The 16,364-nt window shown below is 36.5% G+C and overlaps 5 protein-coding genes across 5 annotated transcripts; 4 read left to right on the forward strand and 1 right to left on the reverse strand.

The window, feature by feature from the left end:
- Nucleotides 1-15: 15 nt before the first annotated feature.
- LOC143199793 (uncharacterized) lies at nt 16-4,065 on the forward strand. The gene is made up of 2 exons (XM_076409893.1): nt 16-1,029; nt 3,027-4,065. Exons 1-2 carry the CDS (start codon nt 127-129, stop codon nt 3,945-3,947), a joined length of 1,824 nt encoding a protein of 607 aa, XP_076266008.1. The 5' UTR covers nt 16-126; the 3' UTR covers nt 3,948-4,065.
- A 1,138-nt stretch (nt 4,066-5,203) lies between these two features.
- LOC143199894 (uncharacterized) lies at nt 5,204-7,202 on the forward strand. Its single transcript, XM_076410016.1, has 2 exons — nt 5,204-5,995; nt 6,170-7,202. The coding sequence occupies exons 1-2, from the start codon at nt 5,204-5,206 to the stop codon at nt 7,067-7,069; spliced, it is 1,692 nt and encodes a 563-aa protein (XP_076266131.1). The 3' UTR covers nt 7,070-7,202.
- A 391-nt stretch (nt 7,203-7,593) lies between these two features.
- LOC143199895 (uncharacterized) lies at nt 7,594-10,531 on the forward strand. Its single transcript, XM_076410017.1, has 2 exons — nt 7,594-8,397; nt 9,507-10,531. The coding sequence occupies exons 1-2, from the start codon at nt 7,594-7,596 to the stop codon at nt 10,410-10,412; spliced, it is 1,710 nt and encodes a 569-aa protein (XP_076266132.1). The 3' UTR covers nt 10,413-10,531.
- A 1,073-nt stretch (nt 10,532-11,604) lies between these two features.
- On the forward strand, nt 11,605-13,380 carry LOC143199897 (uncharacterized). The gene is made up of 2 exons (XM_076410018.1): nt 11,605-12,420; nt 12,478-13,380. Exons 1-2 carry the CDS (start codon nt 11,605-11,607, stop codon nt 13,378-13,380), a joined length of 1,719 nt encoding a protein of 572 aa, XP_076266133.1.
- Nucleotides 13,381-13,739: 359 nt separating this feature from the next.
- LOC143199794 (uncharacterized) lies at nt 13,740-15,637 on the reverse strand. The gene is made up of 2 exons (XM_076409894.1): nt 14,698-15,637; nt 13,740-14,639 (listed from the first exon to the last, which is right to left on the reverse strand). Exons 1-2 carry the CDS (start codon nt 15,508-15,510, stop codon nt 13,740-13,742), a joined length of 1,713 nt encoding a protein of 570 aa, XP_076266009.1. The 5' UTR covers nt 15,511-15,637.
- Nucleotides 15,638-16,364: the final 727 nt, after the last annotated feature.

Raw genomic sequence — 16,364 nt, forward strand, 5'->3', positions numbered from 1 at the left:
AGCATTCATTGGCTTACGAGCCAAGAATCTAACCTCATCAAAAAATCATTAAATTAATATTTATAAATTATCTGATAACTAAGTAGTCTATTAAACAAATGAAATCTGATATAATATTATAGTATAATGGTTTTCAATATCGCTATGAAAACATTAGATATTCATTTAACAATGGCATCCAGATATACTCGAACAATATCATTTTTATTAATTTTGTTTTTCAAATGTGCATTTTTTTACAAGATGAACTTTGGTTATGACAAATTCGAGATAAACGATAGTTTAATTGCTGATATAATCCGTATCAGACCTCTACAGAAACTGGTGTTTATTACAGATCATCCGGAAATACCCGCAAATTTCCTTCGTGCTTTGTCCCAAAAAACTTCCGTATATATGACGAATCCAAGGAGGAATATCACAATGTTTCATAACGATGTATTCATGCTGATACATGAGGACAATCTGTATGTTACTTTCTGGGATAGTCGTGATGATTGGTACCAAAAAATGAGCGAGATCGTCTCCATGAAATTCTGGAGGCCCAGGAATCGAATGTTGTTCTTGACTAGGAACCCATCTGACGAGATGATCACAAAATTCGGAGATCGAGCTTGCAGGAAATATTTCGCGCCGAATTTGGCGTTTCTCCATCTCGATTCCGGCACCATCATCAAGTATAACCCGTTCAGCCGTCGTCTGGTGCGAACCAAAGATCCTACTGTTATTTTCGAGGATATCAGCAAGGATTTACACGGTTTCCAGATACGGTTATCGATATTCTCTTATTTCCTGAGCGAGTGGGATGGAGAAAACTACGTTGGCCGAGATGCGGTAGTGGCCGACGCGGTGGTCAAGCATCTGAACGCCTCCGTCAAGTATATACAACCCACCAAGAACAACACAAGGTGTGAAGCGGCGAGAGACATGATAGGAGTTCCTCATCGAGAACAGACCTGTCAGTTGATAGATGGGTCAGCCCATTTAACTTTCAACATACGCATACTACTTTATTACTATATACAGTATGTAAGTTTCCATAATATCCATATTTCCATGATAACAAAAAAAAATTCAGTCAGAGTCAGACAAGTTTAAATGTTTTGAAATTATAATGTCAGGAGATAGAGTTAAAAAATAAAATAGCAAACCTATCTTTATATTATTTTTTCATGTTTCACTAATAGGTCAAATGACAAGTCCCCGGCCTACCATAGTAAAACAATTTTTTTAGCAAAATTACTTTTTTTATTCAACATAATCGATATCATTTTTGTAGTACGATTTGTCCTTTGCTTCAAAATAGGCCTCAGTTTCGGCGTTCGCTTCTTCATTCGACCAACATTTCTTCCCAGCGAACATTTTTTGAAGATCTGAGAACAACGATATAGTCGCTGTGGGTCAGATCTGGAGAATACGGTGGATGAGGAAGAAATCGAAGCGCAATTCATGAATTTTTGACACGGTGCATTGTCTTGGTGAATCAGCACTCTCTTTTTCTTCAAATGTAGCCGTTATTCGGCGATTTCGTCCTTCCAACGGCCCAATAACGCTATGGAATAGTCGCTGTTGATGGTCATTCTTTTCAAGGTAGTCAATGAAAATTATTCCATGCGCATCCCAAAATACAGACGCCATAACCTTGCCAGCGGACTGTTGCGTTTTTCCACGCTTTTGAGCGGGTTTATCGTGAGCACTCCACTCGGATGACTGTCGATTGGACTTCGGAGTGAAATGATTGAGCCATGTTTCATCCATTGTCACATATTGATGCAAAACTCGGATTTATTACGCTTGATCATCTTCAAAAACTTCTCCGAATCATCAACTCGTCGTTGTTTATGGTTAAAAGTAAGCTCGCGCGGCACTCACTTTTCACAGAGCTTTCTCATACCCAAATATTCGTGAATGATATGATTTACACGTTCAGTTGATATCTTTAGAGCGTCTGCTATTTCATTCAATTTCAATTTACGGCCATTCAAAATCATTTTGTGGATTTTTTAAATGTTTTTGTCAGTAACACCCTCTTTTGGGTGTACACTGCGTTCACCTTCAGTCTTCGGTGCTAATTTCACCACGTCTAAACATAGCATACCAATCCTTGGTGGTTAATTTTCCTGGGGCAGTGTCCGGAAACTCGGAATCAAGCCAAGTTTTTGCTTCAACTATATTTTTTCCCGTCAAAAAGCAATATTTTGTCAACACGTGAAATTCCTTTTTATCCATTTTTTTCACAATAACAAAAGTTGCTTCACTCAAAATGCTATAATTCACAAACTAATGATCCGACAGTTGTCAAATTTATACACGCATCTTTTGAGGGTTAGGGCTAACTGAAAAACATATAGATTTAGTTTTAGTAGCGCCATCTATGTGTCAGGCCGGGGACTTTGCAATTGACCTGTTAAATTACTAGGCGTTCATCAACATACTTTGACACATCAAACACGTTTTAAAAATCCTTCAGGTGTTACCACGTCAGCTCCCTGGTTTCCTAGAATACAACATAACTAAGAACTGAAGAAAAACCCGGTTATATCTATCCCTGACAGTTTTTAGGACAGTAATATGGTACAGTAAATAAGTACTGAATATTTTTGAAAAAGAGGCATTATCACTAGAACATTATCAATGGGGTATTTGGTACCGATATTAGTGCCTGTGGGACTAATTTCAGATCATCTTTTATAATTCAATTATAACATTAAATGTTCTACTTGTATTATTTTAATTTCTATTCATCTAATTAATGGCCTATATTGTCTGTGTTGTTTTAAATATATTATAACATATATTTTGTTGCTTAAAATCATAAGATAGTTCAAAATCAAATCTCAGTTTTCAAAGTCCAACCAAAAGTACTCCAGAGTTAAACCTATTGTTAACTTTGAAACCTTGAAACTCTTAACAACATATCTTAAGGTACTTTAGTATGAAATCGATTAATTTAAAGTAAAAAATACTTAGATAGTGATTACACATTGTTTAAACCTGATAATTGATTAAAAAAACTGTTATTCTAGGTGGATTTCAGTGTGGTTGTGGAGAAAGACGACTTCATTATGGTCATCCCTTACGAGGAATCTAGAATAAGAAACTTGATAAGCATCATACCTTGGTCCATGTGGATTGTCAGTTTCATATTCTTTGTCTGTTCTTCATTGTATATGAAGATTTACGATGGCTTAAGCTGGGCTGAGTTACTTCTGTTGAACGTACAGCTTTTGACAGGACATTCTTGGAGTTACAAGAGAGCAATACCAGGAAAGATTGTACTCCTGTCGGTTATATTTTATTGCTTTTGTCTGGATAATTTGTATGTCTCGAAATTAGCCAGCGTTCTCACCGTATCCAACATGCCTAGCAAACTGACGACAAGTGAAGAAGTAGCGAAGAAACCTTACGCGTTCTTTGTAGAAACGACATTTGAAGAGAACATCGAGGTGTTTAAGGACCAAAGCGTGGGAGGTTTGACGGAGATTTCCAAGAAAACTACAGCATTATCCGCAGAGGGATACCTACAATTATTTAGTCAATGTAAAACTGACAAAGTATATTTCAACACCGAGAGAATTGCAGTACACTATATTAAACATTTCGGAAGAAGAGCTCAACAAAATTGTTACTATATTTTGCCGGAATACGTCAATTCTGCCTTCATGGGATACTTCTATCCTCGGGGTTCGCCTTTGATGCACAGCGTCGACCGAATAGTACAAGCGATAGTGGAGTCAGGCCTTGCCAGGTACCTATCCTATTCGAATTCATCCTACGGTCCTAAACAGCGCCCACCACAACAAGAAATGACTAAAATAGGAATGGTCAATATATTGTCAAGCTTCTACATGTTGGCCTTTGGACTAACCACTTCTATAATCGTATTTTTATTGGAGTTTCGCCATGAAATCATTCATAAAAAATATATTTTTGACTATCTATATTAACTTGTTTATAATATAGAACCTAGTATTTAGAAATTATTTTTTTTTTGAAAATAAACAAAAATGCAACGAAATTATATTTTGTAAGCGTCATTTTATTTATCATCAAATACCTGTCGATTATTAAAATAGTTTTTTATGTGATAGATGGTATTTAGTACACAAATATATCGTTTACACTATACGTATTATCAGTCTTTTATTGCGCTAATTCTATTTTGATTATACGTTATTGGGGTTGTATTCGGATTACGATTTAATTGTTTTCCAAAACTCGTTAAAAAATACCCATAGGCGCGTATGTGTGTATGAATTAAAATAATTTAGGTAAGGAAGACAATGAGCAATACTCCAAAGAGTGTACTTGTAGAATACCTTGGATATAGTAAAAGCTATTGATAATATTTAGACCAAAAAGTTCTTCATTCTTTTTATATCTATATCCACTGGGTATGTAGGTAATTCTTTGCCGTTTTTTCGCTAAAGAAAACAACTTATTTACAATTGACAGTTGAAATGTATTTATTCAAAGTACAGGCCGTTCATTTCCATACATTTTGCCCATCTTTCAATAGTTTCTCCTTTGTGCTAAGTCATTGATCGAATCATATATTATCGCCCGATGAAGACAGGTCTGGGGAGCACGGCGAGTGCGATAAAATTTCACCTCCAAATCATTTCAACACGTCTTTGACTGGTTTTACTCTATGAGACGGCACTTTGTCATGCCGCAGAATCATCTTATCATATATGTTTGAGTGTAATTTGGACTTTTCTCGATAAATACACATTTGAAGTTGATTCCTCCAATGCAAAACGTCTGCAATTCCGCATTTTTAAAAGTGTTTGTCCCACCAAGACGTTCTTGGTCTTATGGGTGGTGAATTACTAAAACACCTGACGCATTTATTTCAAACGCAGTCTCTGCTTAATTTTTTCTCAATTATAAATGATACATCACCACAAACACAATAGAAATAATTTATCACCTAATCACACTTCAATCCCCTTTTGATGGGACCATTTTATCCTGGACCATTTATCATATAATTTCTCTGTCGATTCATCTTTAATATTTTTCCTAGATCATATATATATATATATATATATATATATATATATATATATATATATATATATATATTTCTGGCCAAAAACTGCACGTCAATGATTGTAATAAAGGATTGATATTAATAGTTGTGAAAAACTATCGAAAGTGTTTGAAAAACTATCGAAAACGTTGATAGGACTAATAAATTATGTGGTTAAAGTGGATGAAGTTTGCTCTTTTACTCTTAAATTCGAGTGTTTTTAGTTCAGTCCACATGGGAAGTATTGAAACAGCGCTGATGAAATCCCAAGATTTAAATCATATAGTACTCATATACAGTAACTTAAACGTCAAGAACTGTAAATGGTCTTTCGTTAAAGTACCTGTATTCATAGTTAATTTAGAACGTCATTTGACTGTTACGACACTAAGCGAAGATTTGTTGGGACGTTTTAATCTCTATTTTATATGTTCGGATGATTTAAGTGTGTTTGATAATAACCATTTTCGTATTCTCTACCGATCAGTGAATAGATATCTGCTACAAATTGATAACTTAAGCGGAGATACCATCAGAGAACTATCAGAAACACTCTTCCACAAATATTTCATGCTAAACCTAAGTTTTATTGCTCGTAACTCGTCATCGATCATCCGGTATAACCCATTCACCATGGAGCTAGTACAGAGCAACGATATCCAGTTAATTTCCGAAGATTTCTGCAGGGATCTTCACGGATTTCCTTTACGAATCACCATGTTTGATTTCCTCAGATCGCCATGGGTAGATGACCACTACGAAGGCCTCGATGGGTTCATTTTAAATGAAGTGGTAAAGCGTCTAAATGCGTCTATTCATTATTTAACACCTCCCGATAACCAGTACTACGGTCACACGATAGATAATGGTACTCACTTGGATGAACTGGGTCAGATAGTCAAAGGAATAGCTCACGGAAGTTTCAATTCTCGAGTAATCGAGAAGAAGAATATTTATTTGGTAAGTTCTTATAATTTTGATGTGTTGATGCTTGTGGTAGAAGTAAACAAAGTAATATGAACCCCTGAATAGTTTCCAACACAAAAATACTATACAAAAGAACAAATCATTACAATTTTCTTAAACATAAATAAACATAATTACGCATCAACAATCATTTTTACGTTTTCTCAGATCGACCATGCCTATACTCATTGCACGGACCACCTGGTTGTACTCCTACCCATAAAGAAACCTCCTGGACAAAACGTGTTTTCACTGATATCCCCAGCGCTGTGGCTAACAAGCAGCTGTTTGCTGCTGGTCTTCTCACTTCACCTGAAAGTGCGCGGAAAACAATCTTGGTCCACGATCGTTCTAGCCACCTTCCGCTTGTTATCTGGTGGAGGAATGTTCAGGATACCACGAAACTGCAGACTGTTGATGATTGCAGTGCTATTTTACTGTTATATTATCGACAGTTACCTCCAGACTAAATTGATGAGTGTATTAACAGTACCCAAGCCAGCATCATCTCTGGAGACTCTTAAAGACGTCTTCGAAAGCGACCTGAGACTAAACGCTCATGATATATACAGATATCCAATAAACGAGGCCCTACCAGACGAGCGCTTGTCTGGAGTAATAATGCGAATTAACTATTTAGAAGGCTACGACTATTGGGCCAAGTTAAATCGGTGCTACCCGAAAGAGGCCTTCATCATAACGCGTCAGATATACGCCATGCATCAAACCAGCCTAAACGGAAAGAGATGCTTCTACATGCTGAAGGAATACGTGAGCTCCAACCTGATGAGTTACGTCTTCACCAAGGGATCTCCGTTGCTGAAACAAACCGACAAGACCATACGACGAATGTTTGAAGCCGGTTTGGTTCAATACATGGACAAGATCGACGCCGTGAGAGACGATATCAAGAAAAATCGAAAAATAACCTTGAGGAACATTACGTTCTGTTTCTATTTTCTATTAGTAGGGTTGGGGTTTGCCCTTCTTATATTTTTCTTAGAGCTTGGCGGTCGTTCATCAATGCTCATATACAAAAAATCTTCGTTAAATAATTGTTTCCCTTAAAGAACAATCGTAAATGAATTGTATCTAAAATGAAGAACAACTAACTGTAATTAAATTTGGACGTCTCTAAAACAATAAAAATCAATTATAGACATCAAACAAAATTAATATCACTGAATATAATTTGAATAATTGAAAAGAACATTTCAACAATAAATAAAAGTATACAGGGGACCTGAGTAACCTGAGTACAGTTTGATCAATCTTTTCCCCTTGATTAGTATAATTAAGGAAAAAAGATTAATTTCTCTCAAAATGGAAGCAATTTAGTAAAATAATATTAAAAGTATTAAAAAAATTAATAACGTCGATTGCTAATCTATATTATTGGCTAGATGTATTAAGAAATTCAAATATCTTTTTTGAGTTATTTTATTAGATTAATATTAACAATAATGTATTATTCGGTGTTCGTTGATTCGCTTTTGATTATACCGATTTTTTGTGGGTATGTGTGTGTGAAATTAATTGAATAAGTACGCACACGGTATTGTTATGTTGACTGGGGCAGTATGGATATTAAAATGAACATATTTCCTGTTTTGATCTGTCTCCTTCTTTGCTCTTCTCTCGATTCTTTCGACTACAACTCAACCGTGTTGGATAAAATAATCTCCATACCTTGGGTGAAATATCTGGTCATTATCCACCGAGATTTTAACGAAACAAATGGCTTAATAAAAGCATTGAAACTCAGGAGATCTATATTCACAGTAAACATCGCGTATGCCATCGATTACTCTGAAAAATCCAGCGAGATTTTGAACGAAAACAATTTGTTCCTGTTCGTGAATAGTTTGCAAGAAAATATCGATGAGTTCGAGTCATTGTTGAAAACCTCCTTGTATAGACAGAGGTATATTTATTTAATACTAACGAGGATGATTAGCAAAAACGTCATGGTGACAACATCGAAAAAATGGTTCAAAAAACACTTCATGGTCAACTTAGTGTTTGTTGATTTGTCAATGGAGAAAATTTACCGGTACCACCCTTTCACTGGTGACCTACTGCAGAGTGTTGATGTAGGATTAGTTTACGAAGATTTCTGTCATAACATGAACGGTTTTCCATTGAATATATCGATTTTTCCCCATTTCGTGGCGGTATGGAAAGACGATCACTTTGAGGGTAGCGATGGGTGGATGACTCTGGAAATCCTGAGACATATCAATGCTTCAGCCGAGTATACGAGGCCTCCACCGAGTTCGTTCTATGGTCAATGGTATCCTAACGGAAGTACTACGGGTCAATTACATCAGATTGTGAGTGGTGACGTCCATGCTGCCATGAACACTGGACCCATCACACTCGAATACTACCACCAGGTAAGATTATATACATATCAGGTCAATTGAAAAGTCCCCGACCTGACATATAGATATTGCTACTAGAATTAAATCCATATTTTCCAGTCAGTTAGCCCTAACACTCAAAAAATGCGTGTATAAATTTGACAGCTGCTGGATCAGGAAAATCAACCATCAAACTTTGGTATGCTAAGTTTAGACGTGGTGAAATAGACATCGAAGACGGTGAACGCAGTGGGCGCCTAAAGGAGGTTCTTACCAACGAAAACTTTTTAAAAATCCACAAAATGATTTTGAATGACCGTAAATTAAAACTGAATGAAATAGCAGAAAATCTAAAGATATCAACTTAACGTGTACATCATTTACGAATATATGGGTATGAGAAAGCTCTGTGCAAAGTGGGTGCCGCGCGAGCTCACTTTTGACCAAAAACAACGACGAGTTGATGATTCGTAGCAGTGTTTGAAGAAGTTCAAGAGTATTAAACCCGAGTTTTTGGGAAACATGGCTCCATCATTTCAGCCGAAGTCCAATCGACACTTATTCGAGTGGACTGCACACGATGAACCCGCTCCAAAGCGTGGGAAAACGCAACAGTCAACTGGCAAGTTTTTGGCGTTTGTATTTTGGGATGCGCATGGAATAATTTTCATTGACTACTTTGAAAAAGGAAGGACCATCAACACCGACTATTACATTTATTCGACCGTTTGAAAGACGAAATCGCCAAAAAACGGCCGCATTTTAAGAAAAATAAAGTGCTCTTTCACCAAGACAATGAGCCGTGTCATAAGTCAGTGAAAACGGTGGCAAAAATCTTCAAATCTGGCCCCCAGCCACTATTTCCTGTTCTTAGATCTCCAAAGAATGCTCGCTGGGATGAAATTTTCGTCGAATGAAGAGGTGATGCCGAAACTGAGGCCTATTCTGAAGCAAAGGACAAATCGTACTACAAAAATAATATCGAAAAGTTGGAGGGTTGCTATAATCAGTGTATCACCCTTAAAGGGAATTATGTTGATTAAAAAAACTAATTTTGCCAAAAAAATGTATTGTACTATGGTAGGCCGGGGACTTTTCCATTGACCTGCTATATGTCTTATAATGCCAATGCTTTTTCACAGGTGGATTTTACAACTACTCACGATTTCGATAGAATCATCATTCTGCTCACAAACAACATTTCCACCATAAGAAACGTGGCCTCTGTGATCCCTCGCGCCTTGTGGGTAATCACTTGCGTTTTCCTGCTGGTGCACTCCGTGTACCTGAAGACGTTTGTGGGATATGCTTGGTCTGACATTCTCCTCATAAATATCCGCTTGTTCACTGGAAACAGTGTTAACAACACCCCAACTAGATACAGCAAAATAATCTTGATGGCGTCTGTTTTCTACTGTTATATGCTGAACAACTATTTTCAGTCGCGATTAATGAGCGTCCTCAGCGTACCCAAGCCCACAAAGAGACTAGAGACTCTCCGGGAGGTCGCCGAGAGCGATTACAATTTCAACACCGAAAACTTGGTCGCGTTTGCGGTCTACCATCTCAAAGGTCCCGACATGGAATACATCCAAGCCATCAGAAATCGCACCACGGTTCTCCAACACCAAGAATACTTGGCGAGAGCAGCCACCTGTCCCCCGAAAGAGGGTTTTCTTAGCGCGAAGTACCTGAACACCTTTTATTTCAGTACCATGGTAAAGGAGTACGACATCAAGGAGAGATGTTTCTACGAAGTGGACCAGATACTGGCCATCAATTGGCTGTCTTTCCGGGTGACGAAAGGATCCCCGTTCTTGGATAAGATCAACAGAGTCGTACTGGGAATTGTAGAAACTGGAATAAGACAGCACTGGAACGACATCACGTACCATAAAATTCCCGAGGAGTCTGCCAAGGGTCCCAAGAAGCTCACCATGAACAGTTTATTGCTTTGTTTCTATTTGTTGCTTTTGAGTTGGTTTATTTGCTTGATTGTGTTTTTGTTCGAGATGTTTACCTATAAAAATACTATTATGGCGCGATAGGGCACTGCTTTATTTGTACAAGAATCTTCTATTCGGAGAAACTTAAATTTTGCTCCAGAGTAATAACACGAATGCAATCTGATAAATATCTTGAGAAAATACATTTACTTTAATAGAAATATTTCCACATATAGAGTCTCGAAAATTTATCATTTTCGACATTTTTGCCGTCATAATGGCAGGTCAATAAAATATACATTACATTCAATAGAATGGTAGTACATAACACAATAGTATAGAATATTTGGTTTCCTTTAAAAGTTATACAATGGAAAATGTACTTCATATCAACTGATGTCTGTTTATATCTCGTATCTTAAAAGCTATAAATGTTAGAGCACTTTAACTTGGATTTTCGTTTGTTTCACCCTAAAACACGTATATTCTAAGGGTTTTACCTTTATACGAGTGAGAAAAACTGTCGTGAAAATTTGCGATTTTTTGCCGTTTTTAGTTTTTGCGTTATCATTTTAATTGAAATAATCCCAAGTTAATGAAAATTACAAGAATTTTATGCTGAATAAAATGGGAGTACAACAATTTATGTACATCCTTTAGTTTTTAAGATACAACATGAAAATGTATTTTGGAGTCATATATCTTAAAAACTATAAATTATAAAGCAATTTAACATGGAGTTTCATTTTCCTCACCCCATAATAGTTATGTTTTGAAAGTTTTATGTTAATCCGAGATTTATTTTCAAGTTGTGAAATTTGCAAAAAATTAGTTAACTTTTAATATATCGCATCTTAAAAAAACAAATACCTAACCTATTTAACATGTGTTTTTTTCTTTCACCCAAAAAAAACACATATTTTTTCTCAATGGTCATTTTTAATTACCTTACTAAAATTTTATAAAAAATATGGTGAAAAAATATCAGCATTTATTATGTTATTTGGCTACATCTCCCAAATCCACAAAATGAGTGTCTTGATCTTAAATACACAGATCGAAAGAAAATTTGATATTATTCTGCGTATATATTGAGTTGCCTATAGTACTATTGATTCTTTTTATTATTTCATTTACGAATTATTTCTCTAATTTATTTTATTATGCCGAATAGACAATTCGGATACAGGCTGATTTGATTTTAATGATGTTATTTTCTAATTTTGTTTGTATATATCGAATAAATTGAGTGAAATTCATTAATACGATGTCATCATTCAAGTAGAACGTCATCATGGGTCTGGCACCCAACGTAGGTTTTGTTTTAATATACCTCTCTCTTTGTTCTTCTTTAGATATATACGATTATAACTCCACCATCTTGAGCCAAGTAATGTCAATGCCGTGGATCAAATATCTGGTGGTTGTCCACGGAAATTATAACGAAACCGATTCGTTTATTAAATCCTTAAAATCCCGAAAGGCAATGTACATAATAAACATCGAGAATCTAGTGGATTATCCTGAGGAATCTGGCGATCTTTTTAGCGAGTATAATTTGTACATATTTCTGAATAGTTTACAAGCAAATATCGAAGAATTTGAATCGGTACTGAAGACTTCTTTGTATCGCCAGAGAAACAGGTATTTGATGTTAACGAGGATGATTACACGGGATGTTATGGTGACGATCTCGAAAAAATGGTTCAAAAAATACTTCATGGTTAATTTAGTGTTTATGGATTTGTCACTGGACAAAATCTACCGGTACAATCCTTTTGCCGGCGTTCTTCTTCAGGGTACTGATACGGGATTGATTTGCGAAGATTTCTGCCATAACCTGCACGGTTTCTCGTTGAAGATATCGATTTTTCCGCATTTCGTGGCGGTATGGAAAGACGATCACTATGAAGGTCGTGATGGGTTTCTTGTTCTGGAAGTTTTGAAGCACATTAACGCCTCTGCCGAGTACATAAAGCCGCCGCCAAGAACCTTCTACGGTTTCAAGTATCGGAACGGTACCATCACGGGTCAGCTACATCAACTGATCACCGGTTCTGCACATGGTGCTTTCAATACCGGCCCTATTACCCCCCAAAATTACTACTTGGTAAGATACTTGGTCTAATTCTTTGATTGGTTAACAGTTCGGATAATTTTTCTTCAGATAGATCACACAATAACGCACGACTTTGACAAGATCACCATACTACTGACTAAGCAGACGCCGACCATTAGAAACGTAGCATCTGTGATGCCTTGTATCATGTGGATAGTAACGTGTCTTTACTTGCTGGTCCATTCTTTGTACCTGAAGATTTTTGTCGGGTATACTTGGCCGGAAACTTTCATAATAAACATCCGTTTACTCGTTGGTGATGGTATTGCTAACATCCCGTCTAGGTACAGCAAAATAGTCGCGATGGCGCTTGTTTTTTATTGTTACATAGTGGACAGCTACTTCCAATCGAAGCTCATGAGCGTGCTCAGCGTTCCCAAGCCAACAAAGAAACTCGAAACTATCCAAGAGGTCGCCGAAAGCGACTACCGCTTCAACACAGAGAACTTAATACTTTTTCCGATTTATAATCTTGAAGGTCCTGACATGCATCACATCAGAATCATCCAGAAAAGAAACCGCGTACTGGACCATCGGGAATACCTGGCCAAAGCGGCGACTTGTCCTCCAAAAGAAGGCTTTCTCAGTGCCCAGTATCTCAATACATTTTATTTTAGTACCATGATGCAGGAGTACCACATCAAGGAGAAATGTTTCTACGCAGTGAACCAAGTTCTGGCTACCAACTGGCTATCGTTTAGACTCAAAAAAGGTTCGCCATTTCTGAATAAAGTGAACAGAGTGGTACTGGGAATATCTGAGGCAGGAATAAGACAGCATTGGGATAGCGTAATGTTCCATTCTATCCCAGAGGAGACGTCGAAAGGTTCACACAAACTAACCGTGGATACTTTGCTGTTTTGTTTCTATTTCCTCTTTTTATGTTTAGGTTTATCATTTATCGTTTTTACGTTAGAGATATTGATATCAAAAAGAGCAAAAAAGTCGTAAATTTACTATCTGATACAATTCATAAGCAATTAAAATAGTACAGTTTAAATATGTCTCATTTGTTTATTAATAAAAAGTTAACCACACTATTGTTTCATTCGTAATATAAAATATTTATAGTACCTACACATTTTATTTAAATAGTATAATAAACATTTGTTAATTGGGTATAGTGACTCCAAAAATATAGTCACCACAGCACGTCAAATACGTGAGAACTGAGCACTTGAGAAGAATGAGTTTAGTTTTTATAAAAATATTATTTGCAAGAAACATTTTCATTGAAATGAAACGCTATCTGATGATATGTCGGACAAAGTAACGATTGTCATAAACTCCATCATGCAAAAAAACAGCGGTTATTTTCGATAACATTTATTTATAATAATTTCCAACAAAAACACGACAAAAGACACTGCCAAGCCAGAGACAAGAAAATAGAAACACGATAACAAATCGAGGAAAGTGATTTTTTTGGTAACAATCACCTCGGTATCTTCCAGCAGTACCATATTGCTCTTGTCCCAATACCCAGGAAGTCCCGCCTGACTAATCCTCATGATGATGGCGTTGATTCTTCCTAACAAAGGTGAGCCTTTCGGTACGATGAACGACATAAAAATGCTACCCAACGATTCCTTCAATGGATAAAAGCATTTCTCCGTGTGGTACTTCTTCTCAGTTATCTCCTCGCCATAGATCAATACCATCTCCTTAGAGCCGATGAATCCATTATTCGTTGAACACTCGGAAATCATTTTCAAGAATTTGGAGGTGGATACAAACTGATTCTTGGCCTTAATATTCGTGAGTGTTTTTTGATCGGGACTTTCGAGTATACTCAACGGATATCTGAGTATGTTTTCTGACATAAAGGTGAGGGAACTGTCAGAAGCTTCCCGTAAGGTTTCTAAAGTTGGTTCGTGCATTGGTACGGTCAAAACACTGATCAATCTTGTTTGGAAATAGTTATCGATTATTAAACAGTAGAACATTACAGCGACCAGTAGGATCCTTAGATGCTTTATCGGCTTGACGTTGATCCAACCACCTGTTAATAGACGGATGCTGGTCAAAAGGCTAACCATTATTGGCTGGTGAACAGATAGCGTGAGGTATAGCGATAACAATGTCAGAACCAAAAGGGTGACCAGCCAAACTGTTAACGGCATCACCAGAACAATGTTCTTGAAAATATGATTCCGAATTGGTAGAATGATTCTGATATCGACGACATCATGGACATAAGTGTTGTCGACATGAAACAAAGCAGAAGAGTGAAAATTCGCGATGTCATAACGTTACAACATCATTTACCAGAAAATAGTTACGTAGTTCCACGAATCTGCTGGTGAATCCCACATGAATCACTCGACTCATTGCCTGTTGCAGCTGCCCGTTGTACGTACCGTTCTTCATACGGAATCCCAGCCCTCCATAGCCGGGCGGCACAAGAACCGCCGTAGCGTTCAACTGTTTCACGACCTCCATTCCCATAAGCGCGTCGAAATCGTACCTCTTCCATTTGAACCAGTAGGAACCAATTTTCAACGGGTACCCGTAAATATTTTCGGTAAAATCCTCGAACACCAAACTAATATCTCTACTCTCTTTCAGAGCATCACTGAAAGGATTGTATCTGATTATGGTAGATGTGTTGATACAGAGAAATGCTAAATTGACGAAAAAATACTCGCGGAACAACTTCTGGGTGATAATCGAAACTTCATTGGCCGTAATAATACTCAAAAACAATATAACATTTCTTTGACTGACGAAAATATGTCTGAATATTTCTTCAATGTCCTTGGTCTGTACAAGGAAAACTAGCAAATTTATTTTACTGTTCATAGTCAGCTCTAGGCGATTCTGAGCGAAATTGAAAATCTGGTGGGGTCTCTTCACCCAAACTAGAGTATCATGGCACAAGTCCACCGAGTCTTTGTGACAAATAAACGCCAAATTACTCACGACTTCTGACGAAATCACCATTTCTATCAGATCCCTGTATGTTGAAGTATCATTGTTGGCGTCAAGAACGCTCCAGATGATATTAATGTATAAGAAAATATACTTCAGCGATGTAATCATGATGCAGATTGGGGAAAAATGCGCCAACGTCACAGTCATTTTCCTTATTGCTTTTTTAAATTACACGTAGAAGTTTAGTTATTGGTTTATAGCGTCCTATATTCAATTAATAATAGTGTTTCATACGGTTATGGCTTCATTTATCATTGGAAATACATTTATACAAGTAATTTTATATCAAAATCAATTTACTTTACCCAAAATGTGTTTTTATTAATCAGCTAAAGGAGTTTTTTTAATTCAAATTGGTTGGAAATTACAAAAAAATTGTTCTAACGCTTCAGCAATATAATACAATATTAAGAGAGCAAAGTGAATGATAAAGCTTTAATTTTATCCATTCTGACACAGGCCGCTGTTGTTGACAGACTTATCTGATTTCTGGATAATAATATTTCGGATTGTGGTTTGGTTTATTAAAAAAAATTAAAACAAATGATAAAAACGAAGTTACTGAACTGCAATCAACTAAAAACGACAAACTTTAGCCATGATTATTTGTTTAATTGTAATTGTTCAGAAACATTTGGACCATTTTTTACTTTTATATTTTAAATATCATTTGATACTTCTTTACAGTGTATTGCTTCACCTAAATACGACTGCAACGAAAGATGTAGATGAGAAAAGGAGATGTAGGAATACCATGCAATATAATTTAATACAGATCCTAATTATTACGTGTTACGTAACTTTGCAAAAACATTATCTATCCGCTTGCTGTTACATCACGCATTGAAAGTCAGTGAATGGCGTTTACAGAAAGACGATCTCCAACAAATGATTCGCCCATTTACATAGACGTAGACCGCTTGTATTTACGAATAAATCGAATGTGAATAAATAAATAAATTTAGCGACCGGTTTTATGTCCAGTTTGTACATTTTCCTGA

The sequence above is a fragment of the Rhynchophorus ferrugineus genome, unplaced genomic scaffold, assembly GCF_030347505.1.
Source record: "Rhynchophorus ferrugineus isolate W39M unplaced genomic scaffold, kcgeb_rfMv2 rfM7, whole genome shotgun sequence".
Taxonomy (NCBI): Eukaryota; Metazoa; Arthropoda; class Insecta; order Coleoptera; family Curculionidae; genus Rhynchophorus; species Rhynchophorus ferrugineus.